Raw genomic sequence first — 17,388 nt, forward strand, 5'->3', positions numbered from 1 at the left:
TTGTAACTTACGGTCTTTCCACTTTTGATCCTACTGGTTATAAAATTATCACTTTTGGTCTCGTAACTTTAAAAAGTAGAACTTTAATTTGGTCCCAAGACGCCTTTCCGTTAGATGTTTAACCGAAAAGGCCACGTGACCATTAAGTGAATGTCGTCAAAAGTGGAAAGTCCCTAAATTATAGGACGAAAACTACTATTTTCCCTACTTTTGCATTATGCTATATAATTGTAGAGGAAAATTCATTGATAAGAATTATTGGAATATGCATTGTAAAAAGAATTTTACAGGTTACAATTGGAGAAAGGAATTAAGATGATTCTATGTTAGAAGAATTAAAAACTCATTAATATTCAGCATAATGTAGTTCAAAATTAGAGTTAATGATTTACAATTCTTTGAATTTAGAAATATTCAAACAAATTCTTTATATTTATTAGGATATTTCTATATTAAAAAGATTTTAAATTCATTAACACTTTTTTTAAAAATTATATTTTATGAAATATTGATAAATTTTAAACTATCCTAATATTAAATTATTTGAGATCGTTTGTCCAAATCATTTCGTTAAAATTCAAAGCCTTTTATCCAATTGTAGCATAAAAGTCCACAATTTTGTGGGAAAAAAAGGAAATTTCTTATATGTACTTATTGTAAAAACACCAAACATGATAATTACATTAATGCATGGGGCCTACATTATACATTAGTATTTAATTAGTAACTGTATTTGTTGTTTTTACACTGTACATATAAAAATTTTAAATTATATTGACGACAATAGAATTTTTCAAAAAAAAAAAAAAGAAAAACCACATAACTTTGGTAAATTATGACTAATACTCTCCTTGAATATGTATATTATATGTAGGGTTTATATGCTGTTGTCCACCAGTTATTGAAACTCCCTTAAAATGAGAATTTGCCCCAACTAGTGATAAAGGGACTTCCTCTAGTGCATAAGAATAATTATTTATCTCCGGAACATATATTAATAGAATTTTATACTAATTAGTTATATTTTTGTCATTCGAATTATAATTATTTTTATATTTTGACATTTATATATTTTTTTTGTTAACTTATCATCTTAACTTTGTGAAAGTTTGCACTTTGTCATTTATAACTGTTTTTCCATCATGTTTTTTGTCAAAAAAATATCAGATGCAATGCACATGCACAAAATGTAATGTTTTTTTCGGTAAAAACAATCAGCAAAAAAAAGGTCTTACATATATGATAAAGTACAAATTTTGCAGAGTTGAGATGGTAAGTTGACATAAGAACAAAAAAGTTAAATGTCAAAATGTAAAAACAGGTATAATTCATGTGATAAAATGTGATTTACCCATTTTATACAATAGTACATGATAATTAATTTGTTGCAGGCAAGGCCTAGCATTGAGAAGGGCAGCATTGAAGATATCTTGGACACTGATCTTCTGATACAAGGATGCAACATGCAAATGATGCTAAAGATGGGGCAACTTGCTCTAAGATGTGTAGTCAAAGTGCCCAAGGAAAGGCCTACAATGACTCAAGTGTGGCAAGAACTCGAGGCAGCTCTAAAATCGGTAGATGATCACTTGTTACCACCACAGCCTCTTGACGAAGATTCTCCAACGCTTATGATCAGCACAGCTGATAAGGCAACGAGTCATAGGATTAATCAGCTATCATCTACCCATCATCATTACTCTTATAGCAGCGTAAGCATAGATGGCATTGGACTTGAGAGGTTTCATGTAGATATTGATAGTATGTCGTTTGAAAGTGCAAGTTTGAGGTGTTTAGAAACAAGTATTAGCTTGGATGAGGGTTTTAGCATCGATCATCCGGTAGTTGTTTAGGTCGTGTGGTCGGGTGTGTTAAGAAGCCTTAATTTATGTTCAGACATGACAACTATGTAGGATCTATAAGTTACTACTTATGAAAATAGAGCCAAAAAATGAGTTACTACGATTACATCTACATATATCAGATTACAGCCAAGTTAAGTTTTTACGCAGGAAAAATCATTATCCAAATTAGATTCAATTGGACTCAACCAATCACATATCCAGTTTGATATGTACATTTCTCATATGATTTGTCACTTTTCTTGAATTATACGCTAATAACATAATAAATATATTAAATTTACTATATATGTAATTGGTTCAAATATGAACAGATTCTATTTGAATTCTGATTAGAATTTTTGGTTGATGCAGTGGGGAATAGCAATGGACCTTAAAAGTAATCTTGGGAGCCTCATATATTCAATGGAAAATTTTATGTACAATTTATATGTTAAAAATTATGTATAGTTCGGCCATTTTTTTGGAAATTGATTTTACAAGAACCTATTTTGACAAATCATTTGCATAATAGTTAACTTTCAAAATTGATAAATCGCAAAGCCCATACACCTTACTTAATCAAGACAGTTGAATTTCTCCTGATATTCTTTGTATATCATGAGTACTATCAAACTATACTATGCATGTATCCTAAAATTGAAGTGACACCTTATTAAGAGATGACACGGGAAGGCTACAGTTACGCTAGCTTTCAGATGTACGATGATGATGTCAAGTCTCAATCAAATTTTGTATTCAGACTGCATCAAATTTAAAAAAGTTCCAAGCAAGCTACCACAATGGATTCCCAATGGAAGCTGAATATATAGCGGCTTCCGAAGCAACTAAAGATAAGGTTTGAATGAAAAACTACATCCAAGAGTTAGGTTTAGTACTGAGCATTGCTAAATCGGTGGTTATCTTTTGTGATAACATTGGGGCAATAAGTCAGGTGAAGGAACCGAGATCTCATCACCATTCTAAACACATTCTTATACGCTATCATCTGCTTAGAGAGATGGTGAGAAGAGGTAATGTTCGAATGGAACGAGTCAACTCAATTAATGTCACAAATTGTCATACTCAACATCTTGATAAGATTGACTTGAGGTCAATGGGTGATTGGCTTTAGGTCAAGTGGGAGATTGAAGAATAAGTGACCAGAAATCCAATTGGATCGGCTAAATGCTCCTTGTGCAATTTAGGTTCATCCTCTCCTAGGTGTTGTCACACGTCCACTTCAATATGAGGACAATATATGTTTGGTAATTCTACCAACTTGCGTGTTAGGAGACAATATTTTTGGATTAAGGTAAGTATGTTTTACAGGCTGGTGGGGCTCAAGTTCACCAGGAAGATAGGGAGGACATGGAGGGTGAGTCGTAGCCTACGACCCAAGTCTCTCCATGTTGTTTAGCAAGTAGGGGGTACCCACCTCTAGCTTAGAGTCCCAGTCCCTTGTCCTTCGTCCCTTGGGCTGCTGGAGTTGGCCAGTCACTGCCCAGCAATGGCGAGGTTAGCAGGTTGGTGTATGCCATGAGTTGCCATTATTACTGTCTATCTCGGGGTTACAGGACGCACCACAATCGATGGTTAATGATGTGTTAATTTCAGTTCCGATTATGTTCTCAACAATGCTTGCTAGGTCTTCAATTCCCTTTAGCTGTTGTGAACAGAGATGGGCAACACAGAGGGTGGCTGTCTCCCAAAACCGTTGCATGCCAATTGGATTGATGAAATGAGGGAGGGTTTGGTTGAAAATGTGAAGTGATTCATTTGCTAGATGAGGATTGCCGAAGGCTACTTACCGCTCGCCATGACTCCAATAATGTAGCATTGTTAGGGAGTGGGGTTCCCTAGACAATTCAAACATTAGGAGAGCTTATTTGACTCCATAACCCAGCCTAAATTCTTTTTTTTCTAGACTAAATGCAGAAAACGTAAGTGTGAATTATTAAAGGAGAAGTTTAATCTATTTGGTCTTAACGTGGACTTTTGTGGAAAGATTGATGGCTTAATGCTCCTTTGGAGAAAAGTTATCAATCTAGTTGTTCACTCATTTTATAGCTCGCACATTGATGCTGGTATTTCTAGATTAGATGGAACCAAGGGCTGAAGATTCATATGTATTTATGGTCACCCTAAGATAGGACGAAGGATGGAAATGTGGCGGCTGCAATAGACCTTTCATTAGGATTAGTTCGGCCCTTGATATGCTCATGTGACTTAAACAAGATTCTACAATAAGAGGGAAAGATTTGTCCTAGACCCATGTGACAAATTGAGGAGTTTTGAGTGTCTCACGAATTGTCAACTTGCAGACTTGGGGTTTTACGGTAGCACGTACACATGGTGAAACATGAGAGAGGTTCAAACATTGTCAAGGTACAGCTGGACAGGGCTTGTGCAATAACGGATCGGCATGACATGTTCCTAGATGTACAGGTGGTTAATGGCTCAACTAGGGGCTTGAACCATTGCCCGATGATCACCCACCTCATTGCCGACAAGCTGCAACCACAGAAGTTGAGTAAGTTATTTAAATTCGAAGCCATGTAGACTAGGGCGACTGATTGTGAAGATGTGATCCGCTATACTTGGTACAGGGGGGATGACTGGCCAATGGGTAGACGGATGGGTTGCATGCAAAGGGCGAGGGAGGAGTTGACTAATTGGGACAAGATGTGTTTCGGCCAGGTTAAGAAGCGGGTTAAGGAATTTGAACATTGGATTGGGTTTTATTGAAGGAGCCGATTAGCCCGACAATGAGGCAACAATGTGTTGCTTAACTAAGTGGATCAACCCGAGAACGCGAGGCGGAAGCACGAAAAAGAAAGAAGGGATCAAGAAAGTAATAATTAAAATTACGATCCAACCAAGAGGTGTACCCTTGATGGTTTTCGGGGGTTCGATATAGTATGAGGATTATAACAATAATTGATATCTATACATACGAGGCCATATATAATATAAATGAACAAAACAGACATATAATGTGCATAGCTATTACCTCTTTCTTTTTTGTTTCAACGGGCAACGTGTATTTTCTATTTTTTCACCTTAGACTCCAAAGTAGAAGCTCTCTAGAGGTGGTCCACACCACATAGAGGGAAGAACGATTTTGATCTCCTTACTAGAGGAAATCAAAATCCATTTGAAAAAAGATGATAAAAAAGAATTACACCATGAGTTAGTATGTTCTCCTTATCACAATTCTCTACAACTCTACACTTGATACTTGATCAAAGAAGCAAGAGATAAGTGGGATACAGAGGGAGATAGGGGCAGCCGATTTTGGCTTGTACGGTTAGAGTTGTATGTGTATATGAAAAAATATATTGGTTTATACTGGTGAGTGAAAATATGTCTAGATACATTCCAGTAAATTCCACAAATCAACCCCCCTTTCTACATTATTTGATCCAGTCATACCATATAAAAGGGATACTATATATGCCTGAGTTGCACTTTCCAAAAGTACAACTCAATCAACTCTAGTTTTCAAATATGGAGGAGTCCAACTCCTCCATTCATTCGTTCAAAGTCAACCCTTTAGCCAATTAGCCTTAATTTAGTGGACTAACCTTCATTTTAAATAAATTAAAATAAGCCCAAAGGTCCAATGAATTTAATTAAATTCAATTTAATAAAATTCAAACTAAATTAGGTCTATTGTCATTCAATCCAATTAAAGACAAACCCAAATATTTCTAATCACTAAATTCAATTTATTAATTAAGATAAAGTCAATTAAATTATAAATTCAATTAATTTAATGATTGGGTGCCCATCCAATTGTCATCTCACTTGTAAATAATTCAATTATTTATATATTTTAAAATTAATTTGAAATTAATTTCTTTTCTTCCTCGGTAATCTGTGTGTGACTCTTTAAGTTCACTTTTAGCTAGACTTGGGCTAGTGCCCAACACAATTGATTAATCAAATCTAATTTAATTAATAGCTGCTGATCAACCATTAATTAGAAGAGCCCGGTACCATAGGTGGCCTTTTAGCAATGGTCCATGGTACTAGAGACTAGGTGGATATCTGTGTGAACATTTAAACTCCTGAATTTCATACGGGTACGGTCCTTCCATCTATCGCCTCCGGGCCTTAGTCTAGGGTATAAAATTTGGTGTCGGTTCCTATCTTGGATTAGACATCTTTGCTTTAATATTTGAGACCGCATTTTACTCTATTTCTCAACATAGAAAATCATTTCCTATTCGACCAATCATTGTGCCGCAGATTCAAAAGGCGTGAACGGTTCTCCAAGTACATAGAAGATACCACTGTTACATACTGATAGGGGATGGATCCTCTTGTTGAAATACACCATCCTCAATACACATTCTGACTGTACTGGATAAAGTTTGTAATGATCATATTCATGATATAATCACCTCAGGCCAGATCCAAGATACAGTCATTGTGTGCATATAGCTATCGTGGTTCCTCAAGTTTGAGGATTATTCCCATATTATTGAAGTCAGAAAATTTTAATCATACCTACAAAGCCTCTAAGGATGCCGTATGACAATCCTTGCTAATCAGTTCAGTCAATTTAACACCTAGTCTACTAGCGCACTAAAATCGTGTAGACGTCCAACATCAATCGCTATGAAATAGGGCCCTCGTCCAATGAATATGACGCATAGTGCAGGTCTTTATAGGACACTCGATGCCTAATCTCGAGGTACCCCAGCTGCTCACAGAAGTCCTCAACCATGACCCATAAAGAATATCCTCACCTAGATTCTGAAACCCTTCCTTAAAGCATGCTCGCAACATTTGGAGATATGGCCCAGTCAGCCGCAAAAAAACAGAAGTTCTGAAGGCATTCATACGTGAATGAGACCAATAACTCTTCCCCCATTTTTGTAGAAATCCAAAGGGCTTAGGCAATGGGAGAATGACACTCAATCCGACATAAATATACAGTATAAACCCCATGGCTTTTAGTCTCATCCATGTTCGGATCACGAAACCAGCCCAACTTGTCTCCAATAAGGGTAGCGATCCCTAAATTCATGTTGCTCAATGGGAGGTCAGGTACATGCATGTGAAAGTCACACCAGTTCAGGTCCACGCTCATGGGTTTGTCTTTCTGACCAATGCTGTTAAGGATCAATGCATCTTTCTCAAAGTTCCATGAACACCAAAGTCCTATTCCAATCTATAATGTTGTTGAAACATATCAAAAGGATACCCCTCTACCAACCTCCACATCCAAGGCCTTTGATCGGATCAGCATGCATTTGATCAATGCAACTAGAGCCTTGAATTTATACTGTTTGGTATATCACAATGTGTACAATAGGTACAGGTTGTAAGACCCCGAGTCAGCCGTCCAGAGCCCATCTGAGATAACTAGCCCTGAGATTTCTGTGTCATTCAATTTCAACTTCCTGCCTAACATGCTATAGAATGTTTCTATCCCTAAACCAAACAGGCAAACAAAGGGTCAATGAAGGGGTGTGCAAAGTTGCAGAAGAAACCAACCAGTGAACACAATTCTTTGCTCGTTCAGGAGAGAAACCTACCAAACAGAAGAGGGGACAAAGCAAGTGAATAGGAAATGAAATCAGAAAAAAAAAAAAACCAAAGACGAGACCAAGAGCTAGAAAGTAAATGAAAAATTCAAACAAATAAAGCAAGAAGACAAAGACTAAGACAACAACAGAAGAAAATAAGATAACTAAAGTACTTCTCCTGCGCAAAAGAAAAGCGAAAGAACCAAAACCCCAGCAAAACCTACAAACTAGAAAATCCTAACAAATAAACCCTAGACCCTATCTATGCCTGCAGAAGTACAGAGATGGAAGACCACACTCTAAAAGATTTAACATCAGCAACACTACAACCTTGTGGAGTGGAGCCTCAAACCCTTGCCGGATAGACGGTGGGAAACGACAAAAAACAACGATAAAATTAGAGATGGTTGGAAGATGGACTCTTAAGCAAGGAGAAGTGATAACTCTCATGCAAGGAGAACTCAATTATACACTTATCCAAAGCCCCTTAATTTAGAATAGTCAAACTATAAAGAAAAAGATTAATTTCATTAATGCAACTCAATAGTCTAAAATACAAAGATCAACCTAACTCCTGAATGTCATAAGCTTCAGTAAGTTCATTTACTTAAGTACCAAACAAACTTCTATCTCCTAAGAGTAGAACCAAAGAATATCAATATTAAGACAACTAAATACAAAACAATCCCAAATTAAACCACAATAGAAAAATAACATAAATACGATATCAAACATTAAACACTTCAAAACAAATAAAACTGTAACATTTATGCCTAGAACCTTCTTCCCAAATTCTTTTTTGGTTCAAGAAATCTTCGATAGAAGTTCGATTTTGTTGGAAAATGGTGAATAACAAATTAAATAATAAATTTATTTCGATCAGATCAAATTATAACAAGTGATTGATTACGATATGCAACAGCATAACAAGCTCATGACACATAAATGATTATTTATGGCATCCTACCATCATCCAACAGTGTCTAATAAACCGAATAGGCGTGTATTTTGGTTGAAATAATGTGCCCATTGGATGTCTAACACAATACAAGTAATATTAAAATATAACATAAAGTTTATGTGTCATATTATTTTATAAAAAATATTATAATTTATTGAGTTGTTGATTAAATTTATTTTTGTATAAAGAATAAATGTACAAATAAAAGTACCATAATTTATTATTATCCAAAATAAAATGTATGATATTTATTAATAATTATAATATATGGTTAATTTTGAGTATAAAATTGACCAAGTATTAAATATGAAATTAAATATATAAAAATTTTAAAATAAAAATATATACAAAAATAAGAAAAATAGAAAAAGCTCGCGAGCCAGATGATATTGAGATCGAGCTCAAATTCTTTTGGAGCTCGAGTTGAGCTCAAAATCGAGCTTCGCGAGCTGGCTCAGCTCGTCTGCCACCCTTAACCATGCCTCATGGCATAGTCACTACCCGCCATATCCAAGACACAGTTTTCGTATGCACGTGACTGCCATGATTCTTCAAGTTTGAGGACTAATTTCATACTATCGGAACTGAAAATTCCAGTGATACTGAACAAGCCTTAAAAGACTTCCATATGATGATTCCCGCGAGTCAGTTCAGTCAGACGACTACCTTTCCAACTAACACACTAAAACTACACAGACAACCCTACGTCTCCTGCCAATGAAACACGACTGTAATACTTGGTGCAAGTCTCTATAGGACCTTAGATGCCCTTTCTCGAGGTCCTCAACGAAACGTTTCAAACAGACCCTCAAGAGTTGGTTTCACAGCTACCAAACCTAAGTGCTATCCAACTTAATGGATTTTACCTTTCGATCTGTGGGCATTTTCTTGTACCATTGGAACCCCGTTCGACATCAATGGTAAGCACAAGGAAACAAACTACCAACTTGATGTATTCTTACCATATTCATCGATTCAATATTATTTAATAAAGATTGACGAATGACAAACAACCAATCCAATTAGCTTTTGGTCACCCATTCCAGTAATTTCCCACTTGACCATTAAGCCAGTTACCCATGTCTCTCATAACTTTCTGAGTATGAGCAATTTACGATACCGACTTAGTTTCGTGTGTCTACTTTATTTTCTGCTGGAGCTACACGGTCCAACCGTGTATTTCCTTTACCAACATGCAGATAGTTGTTATCTAAGAATTTTCATGGATTTTGTGATGAGATCTCTGGCCTCAAAGGCTTTCGCCCTAGCTTTATCTTTTGCCTCCAAGGCTACAATTGGGCTCAATCATACTAGGCACTAAATCCATCCATTGGATGCCGTATTTTCGATTCAAACCACTTTTCAAGCTGACTTATTAAAGTCGTCACACATTCAACTTTTTAAGATTGGACGTCTGCTTGAAATCCTTTCAAGCTACTACACTCACCATCAAGTTCGAACTTGCCTATACTTTGAGGATTTTTTCATTATTCACATGAATCTGGAAGCTAGTATCGCTTAACCTTCTTGAATCAACTCTCTATAAATAGTGTGTGAGGAACACATCTTTAATCCTTGTTCAGGTATTAAAGACTATTCTTGACAACTCTGTATTGCCTCATAGGTGTATTCGCGACGTACATTGTGTCATGCCCATAGGTCTGTGAGCATTTTATTGTAATATTGAAACCACGTTTAGCATCAGTGGTAAGCACAACAAAATACATTGTCAGCTTAATGAATTCCTGCCATATTCATCAATTATATATTATTTAATAAATATTGGCGAATGAAAAATTGTCAATCCAATTGGCTTTTGGCCACCCATTCCAATATTTCTATAGTTATCCAACCTCCTGTGGTACAACCAATTACTACATAAGGTTATAGACTGAAGAAACTCTCTGAAAATGACTTTAAGTGATGGCATCGAAAGATGCCATTCTACCTCACTAGATTTGAAGCTAGTAATGTTCTTAAAGTGAAGGGTGCCCCTATTATTTTTTAAGGGGAAACTAATGCCCAAAAGAATGTTACCTTAGAGGCATAGGGACGTGGGGCTTTTCTTCGTAGGAATCACATCCTCAATGACTTGTATAATACGTTCAACAATGTATATAGCCAACTAAGACCGCGCAATTGTTTGTAAAGAAATAAATAAATTGACGTTAAGATAACATTCTTAAATGACGAGTTAGATGAAGAGATCTATATGGAACAACCTGAAAGGTTATCGTTCCTGGTCAAGAAAAGAGTATATGTAGACTTGTTAAGTCATTGTACAATCTTATCTGATATAGTATCTTGAAAATCCTTCAAATGAGCTTGTATAGCTCGTTTCAATGTGGAATCGAGTTTATAGTTTTATAAAGTTGGAGAAGCTGATTGGCTTCATAATTTTTGGGAAGACATTCTTTGTTGGATAAAGTGCTAGCAATTGTGATATATTATGATAGTAAGTCGATTATAAGAAAGGGACAAAACAATAGCATAATGGTAAATCTAGACATATATGTCGAAGATAAAATACCATAAGAAAGTGAATCTTTAGTAGAATCATATTCGTTGATTGTATCAAGAGAATCTAGTTGATTCATTAATTAAAAACCTTTATATATATTGAGTATACTGTTTGTCGAGGGGAATGGGATAAACCCTACAATTAAATCTTTATAGAGGTAACCTAATCGTGTTGACTTAAAATCCCAAAATCTTAGACCAATGGGAGAATAAAGTTATAAAGATTGTGAAAAGCACTTGGAGTTTTATCCTTCTTGTTCCTATTACGTTATAGTGCTGTTAGCAAAAGGGTAGAGGGTAAGCTATAACCTTTTAATGATTCCTATACTAAATTAAGTAAAGTATAAGAGATAGTCTATATAAGTGTGAAGACGGGTCGCTTCAAATGTAAAATACTTATGAATTCAAAATGATATCCAGGACCAAAATGGACTCAACTATGAGAAGCAAAGATATTAGAGAATGTATTTTAGGGATACTATTGTCTTGATTTACACCAACGGCTGAACAATTTAATATATCATATTCAGTAATTAGCTAAGTAAATTCTATGGTATTTCTCTAAAAGAAGGTTTAAAGTCACAAGCTACCTCTGCCGATGGAATGACTTTCCGTTTGAAACCCTCTTAAATATCTGCATGTTCATATGCATTAATTTTCATTCATGTGAGGGATTGTTAAAAATTGGTGAATAACAAATTAAAAAATAAATTTATTTCGATCAAATTAAATTATAACAAGTGATTGGTTACGATGTGCGACTCATAATAAGCTCATGACACATGGATGATAATTGATGACACCCTATCATCATCCAACCTGTCTAATCAATCAAATAGGTGCATTCTTTGGATAAAATGATGTGTCCATGAGATGAAACCCTTTGGATGAAATGATGCGTCTATTTGAATGAAATGGTATGTCCTTTGGGTAAAATGATACGTCCATTCGAATGAAATGTTATAACCTTTCAAAAGCATCTTTTCTGATTGGACATATCCATTGGATGATACTTTCCCAACTTCTATAAATAGGTCCTCCTATTCACTTAATTTGCAATTTAATTCAATTCAACTTGAAAGCATTTTAGAGCATTTCAAAGTGTTAGCAATAAAAGAATGTTACCTTTTATCAAGAGAGTTCCAAAATATTATTTAGTTCGTCATTTCTCAAATTTTACAGTGCTGCTACTTTGAGATTATAAGTCGTATTTTAAGAGACAAATTATCATTTTCCATTACCACCAGAGCGTGGCGATAACTGTATTAAAAATAAAGAGTCTAACTCTTATCTCCACTTCATAATACACAACTCTCACATATCCCTCATATTTTCCACAACAGATTTCACACTCACAAAATATGTTTTCCATAATAAGGGAGCCGCTACTTGAATTTGAGAAAGATGGAACTCGATTTCTCCTCATTTCTCTCTAATTTGGTTATTTTCCTTTTCAATTCAATTTTCTTTAGCCTCTTTTGTGTATATAAATTTGACTTTTTATTCTCGCCTTGTCGCGTGTTTTTTCCTCCAAAACCGCTCCCATCCATAAGTGATGCTTAACTAATAGAAGATATCAATTTTGATAAATTTAAGAAACATCGAGTACCAAAATTGATGAGGTTGGAATACGGGATACTAAAACTGATTTACTGTCTATGTTAGGAGACGACAAATAAAATATTTTCCTTTTAAATCAATACTTTTTTCCACGTTGGATGCGCCCAAAGAAAAAAGAAAATTATTTTTATTCTACCAAAAAAAAACTTATTATAGCGTATGGGCATCGCCACAAACATCCATTAACACGATACTCTAGCAACTGACGACGCCGTTTATCAGATTGTAGTAATAAAGAAAGTAATGAATTCGAAGACAAGCTGAAGAATAATGATTGCTGAGTTGCATCATATGGTCCGCATGAAACATAATAATAACAATCATTCAATGGTCTGTGCTACAGTTCCACTCATAATTACTACTATATTAAATTCCTCTCATTTAAATATATATTCTTTATTAATAAAAACAAAAGTATGTATTATTTTATTTTTATTTTGAAGGATAATTATATTTATATTTCTTAATTTATAATCTATTTGCACAAATCATCTCTATTTTTTATATAATTACAGAAATCGCTCCTGACAGCAAAAAAACAGCGTTAATTTGTGTAATTATAGTGACATTTCTTGTGGTGTATGCATATTTTTTTAAAAAATTTAAAACGATTAGTGTAAATGATGTCGACGTTTTTTATGAATATATGTGCAATTCTTTTGAAAAATTATGAGTATTTTATGTAAATAAACCATAGATCAAAAGATGTAGATATAGTTATATCTTATTTAAACCTGTCAATGGGTAGTGCAAGACCCTACTCAAGCCCAATTCTAATAAAAAAAAATTAATTTAGATGTATAAAAAAAATATTAGACTCGGACCCATAACCAGAATCAATAAAAAATATAAATTAGGTAATATTAGTTATATCTTACCACTCTTTTATTTTTTATTTTTCTTATTTTTTTGGGATTCTGTTTTCCTCAATCTCATAATATTTTCGAAAGTTTATTTAATATAGTTTCCTTCAATATAATTAATTTTATTATTTAAAATGTTGTTTTCCCGTTAAATTAAGTTACTAATTCCACATCAAATCTTTCTTTCTTGGTTAAAAATTTAGTAGCTAGTAGATTAAAATGACAAAATCCAATATAATGAGGTGAGATATATGTATATATACATATTTAAAATATTCTTTTCAATCGACACTAGAAAAATATGATTTTTTACTATGATTAATAATTATAGTTATAAATAAAAAGTCATGGCAGATACTAATTAATAATGAAAAAAAATGCAAGCAATCATCTTGTGATATTGCAAATGAGCAAATTACCCCCTTATGAAAAAATAAATAGTGATTTACCTCCCTATATTTTTTTAAAATACAACAATTTACCTTCCTATGTTTTTAAAATGAAGCAATTTATCTTCCTGTATAAGGAGGTAAACTGCTTCATTTTAAAAAGTATAGGGGGATAAAGTACTATATTTTTTTTATACAAAGGTAATGCACCCATTTTCAGTATCATAAAGAGATTAATTGCTTTTCACCTAATTAATAATAGTTTTGCAACGACTGTTAACCATTATTTTTGCAAGCGATGCAAAAATATTAGCTATAGTTAAAAACTGTGGTAAATATTTTGGTCATATGTATACATACCAAATATTGATTAGCAATAGTCAAAATTTAAATATTTGCATCGTTTTTATCTAACCATAGTAGATAGTATTGATTTAGTATGATTTTTAAGCCGTATTGATTAATAATACAAAGTTCAATCAATTTTTATTTTTAGTATGAAAGATGTCAAGTGTGGGTACCCAATGCTCTTCATTATTTCTTTTTTAGGGATAATCACATTTACCATCCCTGATTTATGATCTATTTATACAAATTACTCTCATTTTTTGCGCAATTACAAAAATCATCCGTAGCGGCCAAAAAGATAGAGATAGTTTGTATAATGATGTTGAAATTTCTAGAGGTGTACCTGCAATTCTTCGAACAAAAACAATGGTGGTTCATGTAAATAATAAGCGAGGGGTGCAGATGTAATTATTCTTATTTTTTTTATTATAAAATAGTGTTATATTTCACTTATATTACGATATTTGAGGCTTTACGATGAAAATATTATGACTTTTACTGCTGTGAATGTGAATATGTCTACTTTTATAGTAATCTATTTATTTTTGAATGTATTTCTTAATCTAAATTATCAATGTAATTAATCTTATTATACCAATGATTTAAAAGGATATTTATATATACACTTTCTGATTTATAATTTAATTATACAAATCAAGGCAACCACTTCTGACAATTAAAAATAAAGATAATTATGTAAAAATATTGACATTTCTGCGTGTAGTATATGTATAGTTTCATAAAAAGCAGGGGTGGTTGGTGCAAATTATATTGATACTTTTTTTATAGATGTATGTATATTTTTTTAAAAAAATTAAGGATAAATTATAGTTTTATGAGATTCAAAAGGTCCGTTGAGCGCCTCGGTAGATTGAATTTAAAAATTAACCAAATTGATGGAATAATTAAGTTTATTTTAAAGGGATAACGCACTCCTCTCCTTTAAGATTTAGTGTAATTACAGTAGACCCTCTATGGTTTGAAAAATTACATCTATCACCTCTAAACTTTGTTTCCGTCTAACAAATAAGTCGCTATGTTAATCAAAATTCACCAATTTGTTGATATTAAAAAAATAATAAAAAGTATATATTTACCTCCGATTGATTTATTACTGAATTTTTGTAGATCAAATAAATATTTTTGTGACCAGATTACATTCATACGTCTTCACATGTTAATAAATATGGGGAGGTATATTTTCAGCGTTATAAGGGTAGTTTAGTTCGAAAAAAATTATTTGACCTGAAACAAGTTAGTAATAAGTCAATCGAGGGTAAATATTAATTTTCATTCAAAATTTCTTACTAATATCAATAAATTCGGCGAATTTTAACTGATTGATAAACTTATTTGCTAAATAGAAAACAAACATCAAGAATATTAAATTTTTTTAAATTATAAAATTCTTATATATAATTACACTAAATAAAAAAATAATGAGTGTAATTATCCCTATTTTAATATCTAAGTTGATAGAGAATTGGAGAAACAGTAGCCAAGTCCACCCGACAGACAGAGTCATCAATTGGATGCTTCCACTTTCCTGTTCCCCAAAGGCAGTTGGACGGGCAGAGCAAAGATGTCAGCCTCCACGTGGCCTGTCTGCCACGTCTACAATCTGGGACCCAGACGTGGACGGCCACGTGGATTCCCGAGGAACCAGCACCGGACACGTCACTTTGCTGTGTCACCATCGCATTTAAACCTCTGTATCCTCCTCCTCGATTCGGACAACCCCTTCGGCCGTGTTTGTATTAATCCTCCCAAACTCCTCCTCACAATTTCTCATTTTTCTACTTATTGATTCTTTCCTATTTTAGGAAATTCTAACTAAAATTTTATATAGTTTTTGTATATAATTCATAAAAAGTGATCAATTATATAGTAATACTTACAATGTGATTGGTTTGATTCGACACTCTACAAATTTACCGACAAAGAATTTGTAAGATCTTTACTGCTAACCTATAATTGACAAAAATTAAAATATAATCACATCGGAATTAATAAACAGATTAAAACCTATGCTCAACCTCATTAAATACTTTAATAAGGAATCAAACTAAGAAAAATAGTAAATGGATAAGTTATAATCATGGGATTTATTCTTTTTTTCTTATAAAAAGGTAACAATTACATATGGTGCGAGAATAAAATGCTCGAATTCAATAGATCGAATAAAAATTTTTTGGACTTTTGCAAATTTTAAGAACTGAAAGTCGAAAAAAAATATCTTAATATTCCAACGTTTAAATTAGGGTAAACTGCAATCTATCTACTTGTGTCATAAAAAATAGACAAACAACTCTCTTATGAAAAATAAAATAGCAATTCATTCCTCTGTGTTTTTTTAAAATGTAGCAATTTATTCCCCTATGTTTAAAAAATGAAGCAATTTGCCTCTTCAGATAGGGAGATAAATTATTTCAATTTTTAAAACACAGAGGGGTAAGATGCTATTATTTTTCATAAATGGTTAATTTGCTCGTTTTTAATATAACAGGAAAATAAATTGGTATTTTGTCTATAAAAGGACAAAATGCATAAAACCCCCCTGTGTTTTAAAAAGTCTGCAAAAAGCACCTCCCTGTTTTCAGAATAGGCTAAAACCCCCCTCCTATTTTGTTTTAGTCAGCAAAAAACTCCCATTCTGTTAGCAATTAATGGGGAGTGGAGAAGACGCGCGTATGCTGCATTTGGTACTCTTTTTTTGCGGTTTAGGTTGATATTTAATGATTTTTTGGACAAAAATACCCCTCTATAGGTCTATATAACATACAAAGGTTTTTTGCTTGTTTTATGTATTATTTTTGCCATTTCTCACCTGAAAAAATAAATTAAATTTTGCCATATTAAATTTAAATTGAAATATTAAATTAAATTATATTTAAATTCAAATAATTTTGTATTTGTTAATTATTAAATCTAACTAATATTTTTAATTAATTAAAATATATATTTAATTACAATAATTATTATTAATTAGCCTAAATATTTAATTATTATAATTATTTAAAATATTCTTAATTAACTAAATTATATTTTAACTAATATAATTAAAAAATTAATAAAAAAGTGGGGATTTTCGCCCCTTTTTTGCTGCCGTCCGGATGAATTTTCAACGGCCAATGGTATCATTCGAATCATCTCTTCAAAAAGAACATTTACATACCTTCAATTTGAGTTTTCGTCAATCATAGAGAGTGGGCTCAAGTCATGATCTCCGAACATATTTTCCATTGATTCGTCTCCGTCCGGTCGAATCTCGGTCTCAAACCACCACCATTAGACTCGTCTCTTCAA

General features: G+C 33.1%; 1 protein-coding gene across 1 annotated transcript in view; it reads left to right on the forward strand.

Moving 5' to 3' along the window:
- LOC110011272 (probable serine/threonine-protein kinase PBL16) overlaps nt 1–1,968 on the forward strand; it is a gene marked incomplete at its 5' end in the record, with an annotated part of 2,482 nt that extends 514 nt beyond the window's left edge. The window contains one exon of the mRNA XM_020694105.1: nt 1,392–1,968. Within this exon, the coding sequence (XP_020549764.1) occupies nt 1,392–1,853 (462 nt within the window). The remainder of the gene's footprint in view (nt 1–1,391) is intronic.

Source organism: Sesamum indicum, linkage group LG5, assembly GCF_000512975.1.
Source record: "Sesamum indicum cultivar Zhongzhi No. 13 linkage group LG5, S_indicum_v1.0, whole genome shotgun sequence".
In the NCBI taxonomy this organism is placed as follows: Eukaryota; Viridiplantae; Streptophyta; class Magnoliopsida; order Lamiales; family Pedaliaceae; genus Sesamum; species Sesamum indicum.